This window comes from Myotis myotis, unplaced genomic scaffold (genome assembly GCF_014108235.1).
Source record: "Myotis myotis isolate mMyoMyo1 unplaced genomic scaffold, mMyoMyo1.p scaffold_m19_p_11, whole genome shotgun sequence".
In the NCBI taxonomy this organism is placed as follows: Eukaryota; Metazoa; Chordata; class Mammalia; order Chiroptera; family Vespertilionidae; genus Myotis; species Myotis myotis.
This window is the reverse complement of record NW_023416315.1, coordinates 71,610,294-71,636,822: the sequence shown is the minus strand read 5'-3', so window position 1 is coordinate 71,636,822 and position 26,529 is coordinate 71,610,294. Positions and strand designations below refer to the sequence as shown.

At 43.2% G+C, this 26,529-nt stretch overlaps 1 protein-coding gene across 1 annotated transcript in view; it reads right to left on the bottom strand.

The window, feature by feature from the left end:
• The window catches only part of CTTNBP2 (cortactin binding protein 2), a 177,701-nt gene that overhangs the window by 137,827 nt on the left and 13,345 nt on the right, over nt 1-26,529 (bottom strand). The window contains 1 exon segment of the mRNA XM_036328864.1: nt 23,651-23,758. Coding sequence (XP_036184757.1) covers nt 23,651-23,758 — 108 coding nt within the window.

Below are 26,529 nucleotides of genomic sequence, written 5' to 3'. Positions count from 1 at the left end.
TAGTTAAATTTATCCCTAGGTATTTTATTCTTTTTAAAGCAATTGTGTGTTGGACTGCTTTCTTAGTTATAGTTAATTATTGGCATATAAAAATGCAACTGGATATTCATTTTGCATCCTTCTACGTTACTGAATTCATTTGTCAGTTCTAGTAGTATTTTTTTTGGTGGAATCTTTAGGGTTTTCTATAAAGTATAATACCATCTGCAAATAATGACAGTTTTACTTGTTCCTTTCCAATTTGGATGCTTTTTAATTATTCTCCTTCATGCCTGATTGCTGTGACTAGGACTTCCAGTACTATCCTATCTAATAAAAGAGAAACATGGTAATTAGTATACGACCGCTACCCTTCCCATTGGCTAATCAGGGAAATATGCAAATTAACTGCCAGCCAAGATGGCGGCCAGCAGCCAGGCAGCTTGAAACTAACATGAGGCTTGCTTGCTTCAGTGACGGAGGAAACCAACGTTCCCCGCCTGCCTTGCCGGCCTCTAAGCCTGCAGTTTGAAACATTGTAACAAATACAGAAACTAAACAAAACCCCAGAAACCTGCTTTCAGCGAGCTCAGAGCTGGAGTTATACACTGTTTCGATTATAGAACCCAAACAAACCAGATACCTGCTTTTAGCAGCAGAGGCCTTAGAGCTGGAGCCAGAGCTAAAGCTGGCCCAGAATTTAAAAAAAAAGAAAAAAAGGAGCGGTTGGGAGCTTCAGACACCCGCCAGCCTGAAAACAGCCCTCAGCCCCTCACCCAGACTGGCCAGGCACCCCAGTGGGGACCCCCACCCTGAAGGGTGTGTGACCAGCTACAAACAGCCATCATCCCCTCTCCCAGGCTGGCAAGGCACTCCAGTGTGGACCCCCACCCTGATCCAGGACATCCTTCAGGGCAAACCAGACAGCCCCACCCATGCACCAGGCCTCTATTCTATATAGTAAAAGGGTAATATGCCTCCCAGCACCGTGATCAGCGGAGCCGAAAGGCCTCCTGGCACCGGGATCAGCGTGACAGGGGGCAGCGCCCAAACCCCCTGATCACCCTGCGGCTCTGTGTGTGACAGGGGGCGGGGCCACAACCTCCCTATCCGCCCTGCTCTGTTCGTGACAGGGGAAGGCGCCCCAACCTCCTGATCAGCCCTGCTCTGTGCCTGATACAGGGGAGCTCCCCAACCCCCTGATCGCCCTGCGGTTCTGTGTGTGACAGGGTGCGGCACCCCAACCCGCCCTCCACGGGCCCTGCTCTGTGTGTGACAGGGTAGAGCCATAACCTCCCCATCGGCCCTGCCCTGAGTGTGAGAGTGGTGGCGCCCCAACCCCCTGATCGGCCCTGCTCTGTGGGTGATAGAGGGCGGTGCCCCAACCCCCTGATCCACCCTGCTCTGTGTGTGACAGGGAGCGGTGCCCCAACTACCCTATCAGCCCTACTCTGTGAGTGACAGGGGGGAGCCCCTCAACCCCCTGATGGGCCCTGCTCTGTGCGTGACAGGGGGGAGCTCCCCAATCCCCTGATGGGCCCTGCTCTGTGCATGACAGGGGGGAGCTCCCCAACCCCCTGATCGACCCTGCTCTGTGCGTGACAGGGGGGAGCTCCCCAACCCCACTGATGGGCCCTGTTCTGTGCGTGACAGGGGTTGGCGCCGCAACCTCCCCATCGACCCTTCCTTGAGTGTGACAGGGGGCGGTGCCCCAACCCCCCAATCGGCCCTACCCTGAGCGTGACTGAGGGTGGCATCGCAACCTCCCAATCCAGCCTGCTCTGTGTATGACAGGGGGCGGCGCCTCAACTCCCCAATCAGCCCTGCTCTGAGCCCAACCAGGGGCTGCACCTAGGGATTGGGCCTGCCCTCTGCCAGCCGGGAGCGGGCCTAAGCCAGCAGGGCGTTATCTCCCGAGGGGTCCCAGACTGCGAGAGGGCACAGGCCAGGCTGAGGGACCCCCCCTTCCCTCCCGAGTGCACAAATTTTTGTGCACTGGGCCTCTAGTCCTATGTAATAAAAGCCTAATATGCCAATAGACTGAACAGCCGAACAATCGGTGGAATGACTGGTTGCTATGATGTGCACTGACCACCAGGGGGCAGATGTTCAATGTAGGAGCTGCCCCAAGGTCTCGGGTGGCTCACAGAGGGCGTGGCCGGCCCTCCGGCACCTCTGGTAGCCGCCCCCCCCCCCCCACTGTCCCAGGCCAGCCAAGGCAGGTTCCAGCAGGGCCCCCCCCCCAATCACCCCACAGAGGGAGGCGACTGGTAGCTGTGGTGGGGGGCATGGCCAGCAGGCAAACAGGCAGTGCTGGGAGACGGGGCTGGCTGGTGAGCAGGCCAGCGTTGCCCCCAATCACCCTGCCAATCGCCTCCTGGCAGCAGCACGGGGCGGATGGACGAGAGATTGGCACCAGGCTGGCGCCAGTGGGGGGCCCCCCCAATTGCCCCACTGTTCTCCCCACAGTTCGGCCTTGATCGCCGGCCAGGCCTAAGTACCCTACCCATGCACGAATTTCATGCATTGGACCTCTAGTGTTGAATAAGAGTGAGGAAAGCAGCCATCCTTGTCTTGATTCCAATCATGGAATATTCAAAGCAACAAAAAGCAAGAACCTAAAACCAACAAGCCTATAATTTAAAATTGCAGGAGAAATAAAAAGCTGCTCAGATAAGAAAAACCTAAACGAGTTTGTGTCACCAAACCAGTATTACAAGAAATGTTAAAGGGTAAAGAAGAAAGAAGATAAAGAGAAGAACAAAGAATTATAGTAAAAAAAATAAAATGGCAGTAAATGCATACCTACCAAAAATCACTTTAAATGTAAATGGCTTAAATGCTAATATATGTTGTCTACCAGAGACCCGCTCAGAACAAAAGGTACACACAAACTAAAAGCAAAGGGATGGAAAAAGATATTTCATGCAAATGAAAATGAAAAGAAAAGCTGGGATAGCAATACTTATACCTGACAAAATAGATTCCCTTTTCATTTTGCTGATGGTTTCTTTGCTGTACAGCAAGCTTTTAGTTGATGTCGTGCTGTAAGTTTATTTTTCCCTTTGTTTCTCTTGCCCGAGGAGATATACCAGAGAAATATTTCCAAGCCAGAGCCTTCGAGGGAGATACTCTCCGAAGGCCTCTGTTCCAAGCAGCTCTCCACTCCTCCCCATGGGACTGAGCTCAGCGGGGCGGGGCCCCTGGCTGTAGAAAAGACAGGTCAATGAGTCTTCCATTGGGGGGAATAGAGCAAGCTGAGCTCCTGGGGAGATAGCAGGGGTTCCCACTGTGATGTAGCCACACAGTCCAGCACCTGCCCATCTGATTCCCTGACAAAAGCTTCCTAAGGAATTGAGTTCCAAAGGTCACTGCTCTGCACAGAACTTGGATTCCCCAGGGTGACTGTCCTCAGCAGGGTGGGGCCACAGGGAGGTATGTGTGTGGAGGGAGAGAGGGGAGGCGCCAGCTGCATGCAAGGTGGGGAAGAATGGTCCCCTTTCCAAAACTAATCATTAATCACTGAGTTTCCACTAAGAGCTTCTCTAGAAAAAGAGCCCCTCGAAGGTCCCTGCTGAGTGCAGTCGGCAGACCCCTCTGCAGGATTTGAGCATGGCACCGTGGTGTCCTCAGAAGGTGGCACAATGAGTAGTGTACTGCCCAGGCTGGTGCTATAATAACAGGAGTGCTTGACCCTGGGAAGGTGGCATCTGGGTCTCTAGCAGACTCCCTTCTCTCCCAGGTGGACTGAATCCCAACTGGTTTTTACCACTAGACGCTATGTGGGCCCCTCTTCCCATCTCTGTTGCTTTGGTCAGGGATCCCTGCAGGGGGTTGAGCCCGCATGCTCCTGGGGAAGGGAGTTTCGCAGTGGAGATATCCCTCTGGCTTCTGCGTCACTGCATGTGTGTGCAGGGGCAGTCCTTTCCATGTCTTCACCCTTTCTACCAGTCTCTATGAGGCTTCTCTGTAAATTCTTGGTTACTAATACTTCAGTTTAGCTGGCCTTCAGCTGGTTATTCAGGTTGATTGCTCTATAAGTTAGCTGTAAGTCCAGTCTGGCGCCAGGAGGAGGTGAGTGCGGCTTCCTCCTGCTCTGCAGCCATCTTCACTAATGTGTTTTATGAGCATTTTGGCCACAATTTAATAAAAATGCGACTTCTATTTAAAGAAGAAATAGGTCAAACCTCTGATTTCAGGAGCAACATGTAGAGTGGCAGGATCCCAGATCTACATCTTGCTCCAGTCCTGGCCAGCTGCAGGACTCTGACCTGCAGGCCTGCCTTCCACCCTCAGCTTTATCACCTACAGCGCAATTACCTCAGAGTCCTATGGAGTAACACATTTACATCTATAAAATTCCCCCAAAATGGTTTTTAAAACAGGCGTTAGCTAGTAAATGTTTTTTAATAACCATTAACTACTCTCTATAATAATAAAAAAATCACCAACTAATAAAATTTGATTAACTTGAACTTCTAAAGTTATGACTCAAATTATTTTCCTGACTAAAAGATTCACTAATTTATGGGGGGTGTAGAAATTAGTAACAAACGCAATTGCATAATTATATTTGTGTGTTATACACACAATACATACACACATACACATATAAACACCTGTTCATAGATTACATAAATATTTAGGGTATATTTTAAAGGTTTTTGAAAGCTGAAAAGTACAAAACCATAACTAAATATCACAGCTTTATTGAACCCATTGGCTTTTGAAAGGTTTCTAGTCCCAGAAATAAGCTAGAAGGAGGGTGGAGGGGGGGGGACTGTATTTGAGCAAAGCAGGGCACTCAGCAACAACTAGCCCCTCTGTCAGAGTCAGAGCAGGGGTGTATTTCTAATTCTTGTCAGCATCTCCAGCATCAAACTGAAGCAGGCACATCACAGGATCAAAAAGAAACACACATACAAATGCATTTTCCCTGCCCCCTAACAGCCTCCCCACATATGTAAAATATTATCACACGGGCACATCGCACATCGTTTATAAGCACAGCCAGGGATGCTGCACAGACATTTAATAGAATTAGCTTCTGCAGCTGCGAGGAGTATGGTTCTATCTCTTTGGAAAGGAGCCTGGGCTTCTCCTGCAGGTAATTATTTCTAGTATCACTGGGAAAAGCTATGTTTTCCAGCAGAAAATCTAAACTGGGAGGGTAACCGAGAGACTGTTTGGCGTGGGCTCCAGAGGAGGAGAACACGGTTGGACATGAGTAAAGTGTATTGCAAAAGCCAAATTACCTGACCAGTGGTTCTCCGGCTTTTTGGTCTCAAGATCCTTTATAATCTAAAAAATTATTAAAGGCCCAATGAACTTTTGTCTATGTGGGTTATAGCTATTTATCTTATTAGAATTAAAACAATGTAAATCTACTTATTATTTTAAAACTATAACAAATCCATCGCATATTAACATGAATATGTTTTATCACTATATTTTCCAAACCAAACAAAGTTAAGTCAGAAGAATGGCACTATTTTATATTCTGCAAATTTCTTTAACATCTGGCTTAATGCATAACAGATTTTCATATCCGCTTCTTCATTTGATCTGTTGCAAAGTCATACATCATGCAGCCTCTGGGAAACTCCAATGTATACTCATGACAGAAAGGGATGACATAAGAAAATAATGTCTACGATTAAGAAAATTGTTTTGATCTCCTGGACTACTGAGAAAGGTCTTGGGGATTCTGAGGATGCTGGACAGCTCTCAAGATGGTCTGGACCAGTGGTTCCCAACCATTTTTGGTCTGGCCCCACCTAAGCATCTCTAAATCCTGATGCACCCCTCCCCCAACCCCCCCCCCCCCCCGTGACTTATAATTGTCATAATTTCTCCTATTCACGTGGAGGAAGCCTAAAAGGCCATTCACTTGGTCTAAACAAGCTTCCAAAGAACACTGCATCCACGAAAAAGAAAAGTACTGAGGAAGAAATCACTAAGAAATTGTTAAAAAATAATAATTACATGGAGTGTTATGAAAAAAATAACAAATAAAGTTTCAAAACATATAAGAGAAAACTGAAATGCATAAATGTCACAATATACATTTATATACTGTATTTGAGGCCCCTAGAACCATAAGAAATGCAAAAAAATCACTATTAATAACTCATTCTTGAATCGCCCCCCTCCCCCCCAAAAAATCAAATTGCCCCCTATGGGGTATGTGCCCCACATTGGGAACCACTGGTCTACACTCTACCACTCTCTGTCTCTATTTTCCCTCTATCCCTACCCTTTCATTAAGTCTTCCACAAGACTTCAGACATGTACCAGTTTTGCTACAGAGAATGAAGAGCCCTCTGTATACACTGGTGCTAGAAAGTTAGTGAGAGAACAGCAACCCTCAAATATCCAAGGTCAATGTGGTGGTAGCCTCAGGACCCTAAAAGAACCTGCCCCACACCTCTCCAAGAATAAAGTCTAAAATGCACAGCTATGGGCTTTTGGTGGAAACCCTTCTTCCCACCAGAAGTCGCATGCATATGAATGCATAAGGGGGAAGGGCCAGGTGAGTGCATAATTATATGCCACATGCAGAAAGCTAGAGACACTAACTGGTGGGGTCAGATAAAAGATTACTTCCCCCGCCCCATGATGGTTGAAAAATAACGGAGGTACTAAAGAGAATATAGAAAATCAAAGCATAAAAACCAGAACAGGAACCAGTAGAAGTGTTTTTGGTGGAAAACAGGCTCCCCAAAGGGATCTCAAGAAAGGCATTGCAAAGACCCACACGTGGGAGACTGTGGTGTGGAAAGGTTTATTTGTGATGCAAAATAAAGGAGTCTCCCTCCTGGTTTCCCAATGTCCCATCTCTGCCCGTCCTGCCATGAAAATCAGGGCCAGAAACACAGTCAATGTCCAGAGATCTTGTGTCATATTAATGCTTAGTCCAGTCCAGCGTACAGCCAGCTTAGCTTGTTGTCCCGGCTGCAATCCATTGCTTTGTTACTGTACCCAGTCTCCTGTGCTTTGAGGGGTCCGGGAAAGGGAAATTACTTTGACATTCCAACCATATGTTATCACAGATGCAAAAAGACACAGAAAGGCTCAATTAAGGTAAAGATTGACATATGTCAGGGAAGATACTGGCCTAGGACATGACTACCCACCATAAACTGCTTTTAGCTAAAAAATTTTAATTTCAGACCATCCCTTGTGGTTATGTTTGGTCTCTGAGTTTACAAGGTCGCTGCACAGGCCTCCCCTGAGCTACTAGTCAGGTTAGTAGGTGGCTCCTTTTCCTCCACCGCATCTCCTCCCAAGGAGACGGGTGAGGATGAAATGAGATAATCCACAGAAAGTGCGAAATAGCTCTCCTGGCAGACAGGGCTCAGTAAACAGGAGCAGCCTTTTACTAGAGTTTGAAACACATTATCCCCAAATCCTCTGACACTCCTCCCAGGTGATGAGGCCTAGGTCTCTTCCCCTTGAATCTGAGCCCTGTGACTACTTAACAGATAGAATATAATGGAAAATGACTTTGTGACTGAGACTTTAAAGAACTGGCAGATTATCCTATTCCCTGAGTCTTGGGATGTTCGCAGGTGGATCCTAGTCACTTTGTGACAAGGAAGTCCAAGCAGTCCATGGAAAAGAACCCAAGCCCCCAGCGCTCAGCCCCCACTAACCCCCTCCCCCACCCCCACCCACCACCCCCAGAGAAGCAAACAAGGAAGGAGCCAGCATTTGGAAGTAGCTCCTCCAACACCTCACCACTCCCTCAGCCACATGAGATGTGGATCATGAGCTGGCCCCACCAGGCCCAGCCTAAATTGCAGATCTGTGAGCAAAATGACTGAATGTTGTTGTTTAAAACCATTATGTCGTGGGGTGGTTTGTGGCAAAGCAATAGATGACAAGCAGGAACATGTCATTATCTTTGCAGACTTTCTTCTCTCTAGCAGAGAGGATCGCAGGTTAGGATCTGTAAGAGTGTTCATAATAAGATTCAGACATTTCCAGAGGGAAAATCCTCCCAGGAGATTTCTTCCTGTGAATAAACACAGAACTCCCTGGGAAAGAATTCATTTTTATCTGAGAAAAATACAACTCACCTAACCCACAACAGAGTTGTGGCAGAACCCTAACAAACTGAAGCTTTGATAAATATAATGGAGCTTTATAAAAAAAAAATCTCTACAAAGTCAGGAGTACAAATAGCAGTTCTGCTTTATAATAATCTCAAATAACCCAATGAATGCTAAATAGGGGAGCCTAACATCCACTTTGCAAAGCAAGGCATCAGGAGGCCACCATCTGCATCTAAGGAAAGAGAAGGAGACGGCATAGCAGTTGGTACACACACACACAGAAATAACCTTTGGGTTGTTGCACAAAATCTAGGGACTAAAACAGGGGAACATGGTTATTTTCCCTTTTTGCTGTTGCTGTTGTTAATCCTCACCCAAGGATGTTTTTCCATTGATTTTTAGACAGAGTGGAAGAGAAGGGGGAGACAGAGAAAGAGAAACATCAATGTGAGAAAGACACATCGATTGGTTACCTCCACACATGCCCTGACTGGGGTCAGGGATCAAGCCTGCAACTGAGGTACGTGCCCTTGACCAGAATCGAACCAGGGACCCTTCAGTCCGCAGGCCAACGCTGCAACCACTGAGACACACTGGCTAGGGCATTATTTTCCTTTCATTAAATGTATTTAAAATGTTAACATTTTGCTAAGTTACTAGCATTGTCCCTGATATATTTTTACACAGCCCTTCACAGTGGGTCTTAGAAACATATCAGTTATGGTACTTAATGATGATGCAGAAGAGCATCATTGATCTTCTAATTATGGTACATTTCATAATGCCCAGTACCTCTCTGCTGCACTTATCACAAATGGGGCTTGTCAGTCATGGCTAGGCTCCTCCCCTAGACAGTAAGTCCCATGACTGTGATAGGGGGAAGGGTATGCACAGTTGTTTAATGATTCTTCGCCTTACTAACTATAGATAAGAGGTGTTCTTACAGACCCTGGGAAACCAGAGACTGTGTTGCAAGGAGAAAAACAGGGCTGTAAAAAGACAAGAGATGCCTCAGAGTCCAGATGGGTCCATAACTCAGAAAAGAAAATACATTTTGGGAACGAACAGGACAGGTTTTGATTTGGTTGCTGTGCCTGGATGCTGAACCCCTCCAGGAGTTTGCCTCAGGAATGCTGATCATTCTCCAGTCACAGGTATGGGTGGAGCTGTTTTTAACACCATTGAAAATTAACTACCTTGTTATCGAACTTCAAGACCCTAGAAGGAGACATACAGATCACAGACCATGCAGTCCTTATCCTGCCCCTCCTCCCCCTTGCATGTAGCCTTACTTCCTTATCCTATCTAATAATAGACAAACATGGTAATTGACCATACCTTCGCTAAGCCTCCCATTGGCTAATCAGTGTGATATGCAAATTAACCGCCAACAAAGATGGAGGCTAATTTGCATACTGCAGGCAGGGCGGGACAGCCCAAGCTGCCATCCAGGCCCCCCTGTGTGACCCCAGAAGCCGCTTGCCGGCTGCCCTTGATCAGATCCGATCCCGGGCCGCAGGCCAGCACCAGAAGCTCCAGAAGCCACCTGATATGGCAGTAACTCCATCAGTAAGCACTCTGAAAGTCAGTGGCATAAATGCACCAATTAAAAGATAGATTATGAGGGTGAATCAAAAACAAAACCCACTTTAAATATAAAGATACATATAGGTTAAAAGTAAATGAATTAAGCTGCAGCCTGTTTTGCTCAGTGGACAGAGCATTAGCCCGTGGACTGAAGGGTCCCAGGTTCGATTCCAGTCAAGGGCATGTACCTCAGTTGCTGGCTTGATCCCCAGTCCCTATCAAAGCATGTGCAGGAGTCAACCAATCAATGTGTCTCCCTTTCCCTCACTCTCTCTAAAATTCAATGGAAAAATATCCTTGGGTGAAGATTAACAAAAACAAAGTAAATGGATTAAGTAACATTAAAGAGATTATAAGAAAAATATATTCCAAATTTTGTTAGTGGTATAATGGTTATGTTTAAATTATTAACACCTAAGAAATTGGGTGAAGGGTACATATAATATGCTGTAGTATTTTATAGTTTTTTTTACATGTATGAGATTATTTCAAATTAAAATATTAAAAAATTAAAATTAATAAAATATTAATTGAAATGTGTATGCATTACATGAAAAATCTCCTAATTGCTTCTAGCATAATTTATTAAATTGTGCTAAAATTTACAAGGGTTCAATTAAAAAATATCTTAATTCTAAATGATATAATAGAAAATATATAATAGTGCAGTTATAAGCACTTATCTGAAAATAAAAATTTAAAGAAGTGAATTTAAAGAAGGGATTAGCCAAAGAAAATATATGCACAACCCCTGGACACAGACAACAGTATGGTGATGGCCAGAGAGAAGTGGGGGGCAAGAGCTGGGTAGAGGGGGCAAAAGGGGAAATAGGGACATCCTATATAATAATAATAAAAGGCTAATATGCATATTGACTGAATGGCAGAATGACCGGTTGCTATGATGTGCACTGGCCACCAGGGGGAAGATGCTCAATGCAGGAGCTGCCCCCTGGTGGTCAGTGCACTTCCATATGAAGAGTGCCACTCAGCCAGAAGCTGACTCATGGCTGGCCAGCGCAGTGGTGGTGGCAGGAGCCTCTCCCACCTCCGTGGCAGCAATAAGAATGTCCAACTAACAGTTTAGACCTGATCCCTTGGGGGCCTAAGCCTTTAGTGGGACATCCCCCAAGGGCTCCCTGGCTGCTAGAAGGATGTCTGACTGCAAGCTTAGGCCTGATCCCCCAGGGAGTGGGCCTAAGTCGACAGGTGGACATCCCCCAAGGGGTCCTGGACTGCAAATGGGTGCAGGCCAGGCTGAGGGACCCCCCCACCTCCAAGTGCACAAATTTTTGTGCACCAGGCCTCTAGTCCATATATAATCAGCCAGCTGGTAGGGGAGGTTACAGCAGAATTCGTAGGATGACCTGCTGCTCTCTACACTGCCAGCACTTTTGGAATAAATGCTCATATATGATTCAACCCCATCTTTACTTAATTTGGCTCAAGTAGTGACAGGTGGCCCGGACCTGTTTTGTGTCCAGTTTCAACTACAGGGAATGTCTAGTTTAAGGGCCCAGCAAATGGCATGACAGAATACACTCCATAAATATTTGTTGGGTGAATGTTGAATGACTAGCACTAAAAAGGCAATTTAAAGAACTGAAGTTTATGATTCCTAGATTAAGTACGAATTCACATGAAGCAGAAACACAATATCCTAAAAATAAATAAATAAATAAATAAATAAATAAATAAATAAATAAATAAGGTTTATACCTCAACACTGAAATTGCTTTAGAAGTAACTGGTTACTGTCACAAGTTAGAAAATAATAAGCTCTTATGTTGGAGGAATTATTTTTATTCACAATCTCCTCTCCATCTACTCAAGTCCCTTTAATACTCCCCAACAGGATGTCACCTACATTCAGATTTATCTACCACAATTCAGAGTTTCACAAAACCCATACATTAATAAATGTCAACTGCAATTGCTTCCTCAGAACCATTCTCTCCCTTTTTCTGTCAACCTGCTTCCAAAGTGGTTAACATACTAGTAATCTCCCTTAAACACTGTTTTTATCGCATCCTTTCCCACCTCAGAGCCTACGTGAATCTCAATTGTCAACTGTTTGAAATTTAAATTCATTAAGAGTAGATGAATGGATTAGAAAACTGTGGTACATCTACACGATGGAATACTATGCTGCTGTAAAAAAGAAGGAACTCTTACCATTTGCAACGGCATGGATGGAACTGGAGAGCATTATGCTAAGTGAAGCCAGTCAATGAAGGAAAAATACCACATGATCTCACTCATTTATCGATAATAAAGACCATTATAAACTTATGAACAAAAATAGATACAGAGGCAGAGCTGCCTCGAACAGACTGTCAAACTACAGCAGGAAGGCCGGGGAGGGTGGGGGGGCAGGAAGGGGGTAAGAGATCAACCGAAGGACTTGTATGCATGCATATAAGCATAACCAATGGACACAAGACACTGGGGGGTAGGGGAGGCCAGGGGATTGTCAAGGGCGGGGGGAAAAAAAAAGGAGACATATGTAATACTCTTTGTAATACTTTAAGCAATAAAAAATATATATATTTTTTTTTAAAAAAAGAGTTTGACACATTAACAATTCCCATTAAGGGTTTCCAAAGCTCTTCCATTAATTGTCCTACCTGCCTGTGGGGAAGCACGGGACTTGACTGGAAAGTCTGTAAGGAGGAATCTCCAAAAGGTCGGCGGCCTCTAGGGGGACCTTGCCGAAGGCAGCAGCCCCTGCCTTGACTTTTCCAAACAAGTCTGAGCCCCCGGTGTTTTACTAGAATCTTTATATTTAGACTTCAAAACATCCTTGCTTAAAGGACACTGCAGACGCATGTGTCTTCTCAAGGGTGCTTACCCTGCTGATAGTATATAATAGTTAATTTTAGTTCAAGCTGTTGTTACAAGAAAAGCCTAAGGAGGCAGGCAAACAGGGCTGTTTGGTTGCTATAGCCAAGCAGTCCCTTAGCCTCTCTTTCACAGAAACATGTGTCAGAGTAATCCATTCATTCGTTGCTCAGGGTCTGCTGGTCAGGTCCCAGCACCTACCACCTCTCCAAACCAAACTCATATCTTATTTCCACCTGCCAAATGGGCACAAAAATGCATAGAACCTCTGATGTAGCTAAGCAGAGATGATGGGCGATGTCTTCTCAATCACAACAGTGAAGTCTCATTATTTTGTCATGACACTCCAGAAGAAGGCCCAATGTACTTTTCAGAGTGGCTATGAAAGATTTACCCCAAGTCATTCATGGGAAGAGAGTCATCAATAGAAAATCATTATCAACTCTAAGTTAACTTCTAGGCATTACTTAGGGTTTTATATAAAACTAGAGGCCAAATGCATGAAATTCGTACAAGAGTAGGCCTTCCTTCCCCCGGCTGCCTGCACCAGCTTCCCCCTGGCACCCGGGACCTGGGCTTCCCTCGCAGCCCTAACTTTGCATGGGAGGTCGTCTGGAAGGACGTCCGGTCTAATTATCATATTACGCGTTTATTATTATAGATTATCTTATCTAAGACTACTAGATGCCCGGTGTACGAATCCGTGCACTTTGAAAGGAAATTAATTAGAAGAAATATTTTAATATCGCTATTCGCTATAACAGAAGTGCCAACCAAATTCACGATTGACAATGACAGATTGAAACACACATGTGAGATTGGTGCCAGCGAGAGCTTTATATGTATTGCACATGTGCGAGTCAACTTAGCCTTCTATAGATATAGAATAAACTTGCTTAATTAGACCTGCTTCCTGATTTAGCCAAACTTTTCCCAGCCCAGTGAAGCACCCCAACTTCTCTTTCAGATAATTGTCAGCAACACAGCAGTAAATATCAGCATGTAGCAGATTATTATTGCAGATCACACAGGAAGAACAAAAGGTAAAATATTTAACTGCAGCAGTGTTTGACTATAGTCTACGCCAGTGATGGCCAACCTATGACATGTGTGTCAGAGGTGACATGAGAACTCATTTTTTTGGTTGATTTTTCTTTGTTAAATGTCATTTAAATACATAAAATAAATATCAAAAACATAAATCTTTGTTTTACTATGGTGTTTTACTTTGTTTTACTATGGCAAATATCAAAAAATTTCTATATGTGACACGGCACCAGAGTTAAGTTAGGGTTTTTCAAAATGCTCACACACCGAGCTCAAAAGGTTGGCCATCACTGTTCTATGCATTGAGAAAACCTGAAGTCATTTTCAAGGTCCACCATTTCTAACTTCTTTTCAGTTGGGTCAACCTACTCCAGGACTTCTGTGAGGATCAAATGAGATGAGGCATGGGAAAATGCTTCATAGACATTTGGTTACAGTGTGAAATGTTTCCACCTGACTATAAAACAAGTCATGTTCCTGGGCTAAAGAAACCGCAAGGAGGCTAGTTGCTAGGGAGAGGAAGCCGGGCGTTGCTACATGACTTCATTATCTGTATGGTCAGGCACTTAGCATATTAGCCTTTTATATATATATATATAGATTAGATCTATTGATTTAGCCTTTGTGAAGGGAAATCTGAACTTTCTTACAAAACCAATGACATATCTGCATTTCACTACACTAATTATTAGGAATATTAAATTCATCATTAGTTGTGAATCTACTATTATCATGATTATATAATCTGATTTCCCAAATTTTCTGCTACCTCTATTGATTGGAAGAATCAAAGGATTATATACCTCAAGAAAATCAGCACAACAGCCTTTCATGCAAACCAAACTAAATTCCTGTTTGATGACTCAATTTACCACCTGCCATTTTTTGGATGCAAGTGAAAACAGAAAAACAAGTTGATCAAATAGAAAAAAAAAATCAAAATAGGAAATGTAACTATAAGAGATAGCTCTAATGACTGAAATGTAGAAAGATAATCAGGGTATAAAACAGCAGCTCCTTAGCTACTGTATCCTTGTCCATTTCATAAATCTTCATTTCCTTAAACTTGGGTCATGCAGCATTCACACATGCTCCAACATGTCTGCATCCAGAAGACAGAATATCCTAAGTACAGAAAAGCACAAACTTTTCTGTACTTTGTGTGATAGAAGAAAACATTAAAAGATCAATGATGTTCTTCTAATATCATAATAATTGTTCAATAAGACCTTAGAAGTCTTTCAGGATTTACTTCTGTTTATAATTAGCTGCAGTCAATGGGAGGGAAGAGCAAATGAATGATTAAACATAGAAGACTGTCTAATAAACAATTATGGGGTCACTTCCATTTCTGTGCAGCTTTTGATATTTACAACACATTACAGGAAATGTTCTGGGAATTCACAGCATTTAAAGTAAATAATCTATGAATGACAACCTCCAGCTCTAGGAAAGTGCTTAACTTCACTACCATTGCCTTTGAAGCAGAGGCATGGTAAGAGCCAAGCTTAGGAGTCAGACAGAAAATGGCCTATTATGCTGAGCCTGTTTCTCTGTTCCTAAAAGTCAGGTACGATCACTGATCTCAAGGATTTCACAGAGATGCCAACAGATAATGCATGCAAAGTGCCCTGCACGTAATAAAAACCCAACCATGTTAAGTCCCATGCCACCTCCATGACCTGCTCCAACATCAGCCTATTGGAAACAGCAGATAACCTCAGGATGGTCCTGAGCACACGAGACAAAGGGAATCGCCCCTTTTCTTGATTTTGGTTTGTCTGCTGCCTAACCCATAATCCTGGGGGTGGAGGGAGGGGGCTGAAGAAAAAAAAACTGTTTTAGTTTGAAAGGATTGAATCACCTCCCTCTTCCTCACTTTTAGAGATGGCTGTGAACAGAGATCATTGTGAACAGCATTATTCATGCAAAATTTAAAATAATGCCACTGAAAATCAGAGGTTGAGCAGAATAAAGAATATGCTGCCTAAATATGGAGATGTGGGGAACGGATTGACATGCTGAGAATAAATGTTTATAGTAATCATAGGTCTAATTTTTATGCCATTCCTACACACATAACGTTAGTTTTAAAAATAATTAATGCCTATCATATTCCCAATACACTTTATAAGTTTCCAAAATTCCTAAGCCCTCCTTGGCTGGGGGGAGGGGAGGGGGCAGGGTGGGGACAGGTAGTTTTGCTCTAGAGAATGTTGTTATGTGGACAACACCTGACAAGTCACTCTTCTCTCTCCTGAGCCCATGAAAATAATGCTATCCCCAGCTCTTTCCAGCCCACAGTCTTACCATCTGATTTCATGTTCCTGCATATTTTCCCACTCGCCGTGGGCTTGCTGTGAAGGTAAATTAATAGAGGAGCTTAGCCTTTGTTTCCATCTGGCAGCCTCCAACTTGAGGAGTACGGCATCTACCCTGAGGAATAAGAGGTAATGCTCACTTCCCGAGACAGGAAGCAGGCGGCCAAGATCTGTCCTACAGTTTTCAAAGTGTGAGACGGAGAAAGTTCAAGGGGAAATCTTTCCACTCAGACAGACTAGGATTCAACTACAAATATTTTCTCAAGCACCTACTTGTACCAGATCCTGGGCTAGGTGCTGTGTAGCACATTATCCCATTTGATCCTTACAATTCAAACAAAACCATGGCTCTGTATTAAGGCCAGAGAGTTGAGATAATAAAGCACCTGTCAGACCTCATTTATGTAGGGATTTAAAGGACACCTTAAAGGCAGAATGGCTGCAATGCCCAGACACCAGCAAATGGAGGTGTCATTTCCCCCTAACTTGAGTGTCAACTTCTATTGTGCATAAACATTATTATCTCAAGATACAAAACCATGTTTAAAGTACTTTACGGATAAGTGCAGAGCTTCCCAAGGGTTTATCATCTGCAGTGTTTTAACCATTAGAACCCAATGCCATAGGAGCCACGTCTCCACTTTGATACAGGTAAGGTTTCTAGTACAGCACCTAACCCCACGACAGGACCCTGTCCATTGTCTGTTTTCCACAGAAGAATTTCATGGGAGAGTTCAGGACTACTGAAGAGCTCGTCAGCTCTAGCATTTTTTAATTCTGCAGGGGGTAATTATGTGAACATAACCCCTGCCATTTTCCACTTAAAAATAGGCCACATGCCTGTGTTTGCTTATACCGAAGTCAGACACTGCTGAAATATATTTCACATTCTTGTCAGGTCACCTTTAGCACCATGTGAAGCAATGTTCTGCTACTTTACCTAACCATATGTGAAAAAGCTTTTAAAAATTGATTTTATAACAGATACGCCTTTAGAAATATATAGTAATCCTAAAATCTGAAAGAAGAGAGCTTTTAACAATAAAATTCATTTAACTTAAATATCTAAACTGAAATGAGGTGAACTGGGCTGGAAAAACAACACTGCAGATACCAATTTGCCTTTTTTAATAAAGTTCAAGTGGAGGACTTAACCTTACCAATCTTATTTTAGGTGCACAACACCTTAACTAAAATCCATAGTCAGCTCATCTTAACAGTCTGAAGAAAAACACTGTTCACGGCTAGGTGACAAAAGCGATGAATGGGAAGCACATTTTCCATGCCTTCTTAAAGGGCAATAATTAGAAGCATTTGAAATGCTCACATTCCTTAGACAACCACTATGACGTTCTGTCTTCGCTCTGGCTCTTCTGCAAGTGTTGTCCACCTAGCAGTTAGGGTGATCTTTGTAAATGCTCCCTTGAAAGTGGTGATACATTTTACATATTTACGCTTAATAAGTTAAAACGTTTAATGCAAAAAATACAACACTATATAACTGCGCTATGAGAGTCATCTTTTAGAAAACGCATGTCAAATCCCTGGCATCATCAAGCTTAAACACATCAGTGGCTACCCACCTGATGCAGGATGAAAACCAGCCTCACCTTTACCCTCCACAGGGTCTGGTCCCAGCCCAGCTCTGCACCTTACACTGCGCTATTCTCTCTCTAACTCTGACTTCTCACAGTTCCTGTAAGTCGCCAACTCCTTCCTCTCTTAGGGTCTTTGCGTATGTGATCCCTTTGCCTGAACACTCTTTCCAACTGGGTCCACGATATCCCTCCTCCAGGTCTCAGGGATGTCATTCCTCAGAGGAGCCTTTCCTGACCAACCTAGAGCACAACTGCGCCTAAGCCCTCTCACAGCATTCTTTCCTTTTCTTCCATGAACATAATTTGTACCTAGACGGTTTGTTTACTGGTTTGATGTCAATCTCTCCCACTAGATCCTAAGATCCCCCAAGAACGAAAAGAAATGCCCCGCGTTCCCCATCCCTGAAGTCCAAGACATGCCTAAGACAGTAAACATCAGCTGAATAAATGAGTGCAAGGATCCCCATCCTGTTCAAATACCATTGGAAATACGGGGTATAACCTTCCCTTTCTTATTTCATTTGTTCAACGATTATTTACATTTTGACTCAGAAAACTAGAGAGGAAGAAGGTGAATGCTCCTAATTTTTCTTTCCAAAACAACAACCAAAGACAAGAAAGGTAAGTAGGCTTTTGAGAGAACTACTTCAGACCCTTGTTTCCTCTTATAATCAAGACACACAATCAGCAATGTGGCCAAGGAAATTCTGACCAGGTGGTTAAAATGTTGTCAGAATGCCTCAAGGCAGTGGTTCTCAACCTTGGCTGCACATTAGAAGGGAATCTTTTTAAAATCCTGATTTCTGGGCTCATCCTCCAGAAATTCTGTTTCTTTGTTATGGGGTGGGGCCACAACATTAGTAACAAAGAAACAGAATTTCTGGAGGATGAGGCCCAGAAATCAGGATTTTAAAAAGATTCCCAGGTGATTCTAATGTGCAGCCAAGGTTGAGAACCACTGCCACAAGGGAACACCCTGTGTTTTCAGATCAGAAGGAGCTAATTCTAAAAAGGAACTATTAATTAAACTGACAGGACCCTTTTCAAAGGGTACAAAAATATATTCCTGATTTCGTCCCATTTGTAACCCTGAATCTATCTTCCACTCGGTGGGGGTCAAATAGTACATCATTGAGCTGGAAAAGCCCCATCTTTAGTTTGTTCTCAAAGATACCCTGATGAAAATGTTGCTCGAGTAACTTCAGTTGCTTATTAAATGGTAGTGACAAATATTTTGCTTTCACGGCACATCACCTTCATTTCTTAATATATGAAAAAGCATTATTTTACCTGGTAGTCTATTTTTTCCTTAATGGTAAATGTTCATCAGGAAAAAGAACTTATTGAGAAATATTTTTATGAAAATTGTAAAAGTACCTGTTAGGTCTGATCAAATAATTGAATAGATACCCCCTTCCCTGGGAACTGACCTTCAGGTCACTTCACAATGGACATTCCACTTGCTTAGACCACATTCCACTTACTAAGACCATCCTCTCTCCCCTCCGGAGTTTCCCAGAATCCAGACCTGCACAGAGAATTCTCCGCCCAGAAAAAACTCCCCTAGACTCCTTTAAAAACCTCTGACTCCCCATCTTTGAGGCTGGAGCCATTTTGGGGCTCAGCCCATCTGGTTTTCCAGATGACCTAGTAAATTCATAATTCTGCACCCCGTTTGGCCTTGTGCCTTCCTCCTTCAGCAACCCTAACATTGTACCAAGATACATACTGTAATTTCATAACACCTGTTAGGGTCGCAGAAAAGAGTTACGCACAAGGCCAAAAGTGGTAAAGAATAATAAATGTATTAAATCATCTGGAAATCAGATAGGCTACCCCCAAATGCCATCAGCACCCAGGAACCGGGAGTGGGAGTTTTTAAAGGACTCTAGGCGGGCTTTTTGGCAGGGAATTATCTGGGCAGGTCTGGATCCTGGGCAAGTCAGGAGGGGACAGTGACTGGTCTTAGTAAATGGAATGTGATCTAAGCAAAAGAATGTCCGTTGCGAAATGATCTAAAGGTCTGTTTCCCAGGGGAAGGAGTATTGGTTTGATTATTTGATCAGACCTAACAACAACCTCCTCCTCCAAAAATCACATTTATGGACTGAACTAAAATGTGCATCACCAACAATTCAATGATCTATGCAATTTTTATGATAATATGAAAATCAAAAGCATCAAGATAACATGATTTTAAAAGTAAAATAGCTTGGTATAAAATATCTTTTTAAACTTCCTAAAATTCTACCCCTGGCCAGGTGACTCAGTTGGTTGGAGTGTCATCCCATACACCATAAGGTTGCAGGTTTGATTCTCAGTCAGGGCACATACCAAGGCTGTGGGTTCAATCCCTACCTCCCAGTCTCCCTCCCATCCTTCCTTCCACTCTCTAAAAATCAATGGAAAAAAATATTCTAAGTTGAGGATTAACAACAACAACAGAAAATTTCATGGTACAAATTAGGTATATTTATATCTTAAAAACTCCCACAACTTATATATTAGGCTCAAAAACATTTATTATATTCAGAAAAATATTACTTTTGCTTTCTTTTAATAAAACTGAATGCACTGCCCTGCCTGGTTTGGCTCAGTGGATAGAGCATCAGCCTATGGACTGAAGGGTCCCAGGTTCAATTCTGGTCAAGGGCACATGCCCGGGTTGCGGGCTCAAGCCCTAGTAGGGGACATTCAGGAGGCAGCAGATCAATGATTCTCTTTCATCATTGATGTTTCTCTCTCTCTCTCCCTTCCTCTCTGAAATCAATAAAAATATATTTAAAAAAAAAAAAACAAAAAAAAACCAAACAACTGAATGTACTGAATAGCAGCATACTTATACTGATAGAGTAGATTTTGACTTTTAATTTAGGAATAAGTTTAGCTCATAATATGAAATAAAAATAAAACTTTCCCATCCTCTCTCCTGCCCAATTTCTTTCTGGAGCACTGGCCAGACACTAAATTATACTCTATTTTTAAAGGAAAAGGCAACATAATCACACATCTGGACCCAAATATTTAATTAGTTTCACCAGCTCCAGGGAATGCCCCAGAGGAATAACAATCAGTAAATCACCACAGTGAGGCTATGACAGCTATGACTAGTATATGAGTAGGACATTATTACGTATTCTTAACAATACAACCATCTAAATCAATCAATCACGATTCTCAATTTAAAAAAAGACAATAAGCCTTAAGAATCTCCAAATACGCCCAGTTTGTGCATGCCATATTTTGACCTGACATAAGTAATAATCTTTTGGGGCTTCTTTTTTGTTTGTTTGATTTTAATCTATAAACCATCGGTTCTCAACATGTGGGTTGCGACCCCTTTGGGGGTCGAATGACCCTTTCACAGGGATCGCCTAAGACCATCGGGAAACACATATATAATTACATATTGTTTTGTGATTAATCACTATGCTTTAATTATCTTCAATTTGTAACAATGAAAATACATCCTGCATATCAGATATTTACATTACGATTCATCACAGTAGCAAAATTACAGTTAGGAAGTAGCAACGAAAGTAATTTTATGGTTGGGGGTCACCACAACATGAGGAACTGTATTAAAGGGTCGCGGCATTAGGAAGGTTGAAAACCACTGATATAAACAAAGGAGACTAGTATTACCCACTTGTTCCCCATAGGGGCAGTACCTAGAAGGCATTTTGGAAATAGGTGAGAGCATTTTCACTTTTCCTAGTGACTGGCACCAGGGGGCGGAGCTAGGGGTCTGCCATACATCCAGTAACATCCCCAATAACTTCCAAATGTCCTTCTGTTCATTCCTTTCACTTGAACTTTCAGTATGACTATTTGAGCCTAGAGAGGAACTCCTTTTCATATATTTCAGTTTTAACAAACACTGAATTTTCCAGGGACTCACCTCTCATATTAATATGCACTTCTGCAATGGGGAAAAAGTACCCCACTGTACTAGTAGTACTTTCAACAATAAAGACAAATTTTTAAAAATATGCACTTCTGTATGAAGTTTACCAAGAATCACCACTATTTCAGAAAATTCACCTCTTCCACCACAAATCTGCTCACTGTATCTGAGTCAACAATATGGCACATCTGGATCAGGATTCTTCTACGAAAGTTGCATTCATGGCAACCCTATTAAGAGGTGCAAGTAGCTACTTACCTTCTCATGTCTTCCAGTAGAATCATGCCTGAGCACTTATATAATGAAATGTACAATGTTATGCTATAAATTTCTTTCCTGTTACTTTCTATCACAATTAAGGTGATATATTGGTTACTTTTAACACAACCTACTTACACGTGCAATTATCCACGAATTTCATTGCAGGATAGCAAGAGTAATACAAAGTACTTCATGAAAATGAAACAACAGATCTGATAGGGATGCAAAACATTGACCTAAAATATCATGTAAGGCGCCTTGCATCTCCAACACTCCTTGATTCTGTGAAAAACTTTCACTTTGGCAAGCCCTGATCCTAAGTAACTCTTTACCTCTACTTTTACATTTGAAAGTATTGCAATTAAGTTAAAAAGAGAAATACATGTGGTTGCTAAGGTGATACATAAAGCACGGACTCCATTACACTCTTAAACATCTGTGGGAGCAGTGGAAAATGTCATGGCGATGATGCCTTTTACAGGTTAATAGAGACAGACAGAAGAATAACTAAAGCAGCCCTGCCCCGTATGGCTCAGATGGTTGAGCATCGTCCTGTGCACCGAAAGGTTGCTGGTTCAACCGATGCGATGTTTCTCTCTCACATCGATGCTTCTCGCTCTCAAATCAACTTTAAGAAAATCATGTATTTGTAAAAAGGAAAGAAAGAAAATACCTAAGGCAGAACTGGAACCTTCACATCCATTTGGCCTCAAGAGGCTACCTATTGGCCTTACAGGTGATGGCGCCCTGTTCTCTCCTAGACTGGGGGTCATACAATTTAGTGATACACTTGCCTTAGCATTTCTCCCACAAGTTCATTCAAGAAAATATACATCGGCAAGCAATGCAAACGCTCCAAATGTGGAGCAGGACGAAAACCTCTCATAACCAATTGCCCACGTCTACTTAGCAACACCTGTCATTCAAAAAGCAACACCTTCAACTGAAACACTGGCTTGCAGATGATATAACTATACTCCCATTTCTCTGAGGCAATTATGCTCTGTCATCAGACAGGAATAATCAATATCCCCATTGTATTAATTTTCAGTTTGTGAAAATGTACTGAAGCCTTTTTCAGGAACTGTGTCTCCCCTTCCCCACACACCTGGATTCTCAGCATATCCACCTTCTCCATTATGTCTGACCACCCTCCGTTATTACCTTTTCCCCCACCATATTAGTGCCAATCGGAGGCAATGATTTTTTTACATTCCTCAGATTTTTATATGTTAAAATGAACTCCCTAAGGCAAAGTTTGAGGAAGTACTCCCTGGTGAGAAAAGATATCCATACTCCATGTATAATAAATATGCCCATCGTAGAAAAATGACCAAGAACCAGGAAAAACCTGATTACATACATACAAAGTACTAAGTGTAAGAGAGAGGGGGAAAAACTTAAGTTTGGCTCACAAACCAAAACAACTGAAAGATTGGGAACAACCAGTTAGAAAATTCTTCATTGAGAAAGTTTAACAGCATTTTTTAAAAAAAACAACAACAAACTGTATTAAGGTACTTAAGAAATATGTTAGAATATAATGCTTCACAAGCTACTATAAAAATTTCAAAATTACTGTAAGATCAGATGAAAAAGTAACAAAACCATTTGACGATATATATAAACATTTAGTTTTTAACTCTTCTGAGTTTCTGAAAATAAGAATTTATAATTTATATAGGAAGGAAAAGGCTCTATTATCAGCAATATCTTTTACAAATGATTCTCTTAATTTTTCTTTACTGACCTCATAATACATGTAGGATACCAAATTAGCAATATTCTGAAAACTTATGTCTTTAACCAAATAAATGCATGAAACATAAAAGGACTGGGGAACCAAAAGCACTTAATTTTCAAGTTTCCCATAATTTCAGTGTTTGGATTTACAAAGATTACGGATTGATGTCTGGAGTGCGTGCACATTTTAACATGAGGAAACATTTTAAATCTACATGATTGAGAAACTAAGAAAAAGAAGCTTCACCATTGGTCTTTTGAAAAAAGAAGTTGCCATAGCAATGGGACTCAGCGCTGGAAAGTTCTTACCCGCAGGGCCTCGATGACCAGGTCTCTGGCCTCCAGCTCCCCTTCCATCACGCTGAGGAGCATACGGAGTTCTGATTTACTGAGGGTGTCCACGTCAAACTCTTTTTTCTGTAACACAAATTTTTTAAAAAACGATGAAAAAACTATTTTTAGGAACAACACACATGTCCATGTATGCAGCCCCTTTAGAAGGAACATGCCCTACCCCACCCCAACACAGGGAGATCTACAGACACACACACGGGACAGGTATGCAATAGATCAGGGGTGGGCAAACTTTTTGACTCGAGGGCCACAATGGGTTCTTAAACTGGACGGGAGGGCCGGAACAAAAGCATGGATGGAGTGTTTGTGTGGACTAATATAAATTCAAAGTAAACATCATTACATAAAAGGGTACGGTCTTTTTTTTTTTTAGTTTTATTCATTTCAAATGGGCCGGATCCGGCCCGCGGGCCATAGTTTGCCCACGGCTGCAATAGATCATCTTTTGTCCCAGTGGCTCAGTAAATTCAAGAAGCACCGGGGCCTGTTTGGCAGCAGACAATCTATGCCCTGACCTTCAAAAAAAGGAGGAGTAAAAACCATTCACACCAACATAGTGAATCTCCCCGTTAGGGAGATCTGTTTTCCCAGCCTGTATGCCTGCACGTCTAGGTTCAGAATGTCTTCACATTGAGACACAAACCGAAAATAACTGGAATTTGTAACAAAACAGGCCCAGAGTATATTGGGGAGACACTGCAAGGACAGCCAAGAGAGCACAAGAAAATATTCCTAGAAGGGCCCTAATGGAAAGGCTCCTGGAAGGTTATTTAAATTCCAGAACATCCAATAACAACAGGTCATGTTTATAGAACACTGCAGCAGAGGCCATCAGCTGGCAGCCTACAGCCAAATCTGGCCCACAGATGTGTGTTCCTTGGGCCACAAAGTGTTCTACCTTTTTATTCAGCCAACATTAAATAAATCCTGAAGGCCCTGGCCTGTGTGACTAAATGGTTACAGTGTTGGCCCGTCCACCGAAAGGTCTCTTCACATTTGTATGGCACCCAGCGGTTTCCAAGGTATTCTCAAAGAGCCAAATCTATTCTGTAAGAAATCATCCAATGCATCAGTTAAGAAAACCACAACTCAGAGAAGTTGGATAATGTGCTCAGATCAGGCAACCAGGAAATGGCAGAACTACAGCTAAGGGCCTGACTTGTCTACACATTTAGTGGCACAGTGCAAACGTTCCAGATGAAAAATACCGCCATTCTATCAATCAGCTAATAAGAACTACTTTAGCACTTATATACCTGACCCTACACCATCCCTTTAAGACAGAAGTAAACACGGAAAGCCCATAAATGATCCCAGGGGCTTTTAAACAGGCATGATCAGAAACTGGCCTTCTCAATTTCAAAGAAACCTTCTTCTGGAAGGTTATAATAATTTAAGGGGAAAGAAACAGAAATAGCTGATTCTTCAAAGGAAGACTTTAGGATTTTCCTTTTAAAATTGTTTCCTTTTGCACATACATTAGACCAGTGGTCCCCAACCTTTTTTTGGCCATCCCCCACCTAAGCATCTCTAAAACCCTGATGCCCCCCGGATATAATTATATTTTGAAATATAATTATATTTTGAATATAATTCTTATTATTCAAAAAGTAAACTCCTATTCGTGTGGAGGAAGCCTAAAAGGCCATTAACTTGGTCTAAACAAGCTTCCAAAGAACATGGCATCCATGAAAGAGAAAAATAAAAGAACAAAAGAACAGTTAAAGTACTGAGGAAGAAATCACTAAGAAAGTATTGTTTAGGTGTGAGAGCATGAGGGAGTGATAGAGGAGTGTGTGGTGTGTGTGTATATGAGCTAGGGACCGTTAGATTCTGCAGGTCTTCTAAGGGGCTGCTAAACCGCGCAGTCTTAGGCGGCGGAGCCCCGCTCCCTGCGCAGACACTCCTGGGCGGCCAGCACGGGCACAGAGTCCACGCCATCTTGAGAAACAGAGCTGCTTGAGACTAGGATCCTGGCCTCAGCACCACCCAGTCTGGTCTCAGACGCAAACCAGGACCCTGCAGCCACTGGGGAACAGACCTGCGACCACAGCTACAGACCCACGGACACCAAGAGTCCAGAAATCCCCGCGGCAGATCCTTGAGCAACAGAGCCCATCCCTCCTTCCCGCAGGCTTGCGGGCAGCGCCAGAGTAACTAACTGATAGACCCACCCCTTGTCCGGGCCTCAGAGCTGCTAGAGGAACCTTAGCCTGGAAGTGCGAGAACACCGGGAACTGGTCCCGGGCAGCGCGGGCTACAGGAGCCCTGGTCTGGGAGCTAACGTGCGAACACCGGGAACTTGTCCCGCGCAGCACAGGCCCCAGGGCCCCGATTCTCCGGGCAGGAGGCAGCACCAAGCACCAGTGACTTGACTGTGTTTCTTATCACCTGCGCCTGGGATCCCTGATTCCCTGTGCATTCACACTAAGAGCCAGTGACTCCAATTCTTGGTGCATGTGCACACAGGGACCTTGATTGTCAATGCGAGGCCGCGCGAAGCAACAGAGACTCTGATACTGGATTCTTGGGGAACTCTGACTCCTGGCGCACGCTAAGGGGCTCTGATTTGCAACACACTCCAGGGGGGGGGATCTAGTTTCAGCACAGTTCAGGCAGGGTCCCTGATTCTAAGGGCGCACACGAGGCCACATTGAGCGCTGGAAACACTGACTCTGAGCGAGCCTGGTTCCCACCAACCCACCACAATCACACATCTTAGTGTCAGAGCTCTTCAGTGACACTAGGGTGGTGCGAAGCTCCCACTGCACATGGCCCAGGCCCCCGCAACTCGACGTTTGAACCATCTGGAGATAATCAGAATGGGGAGACAA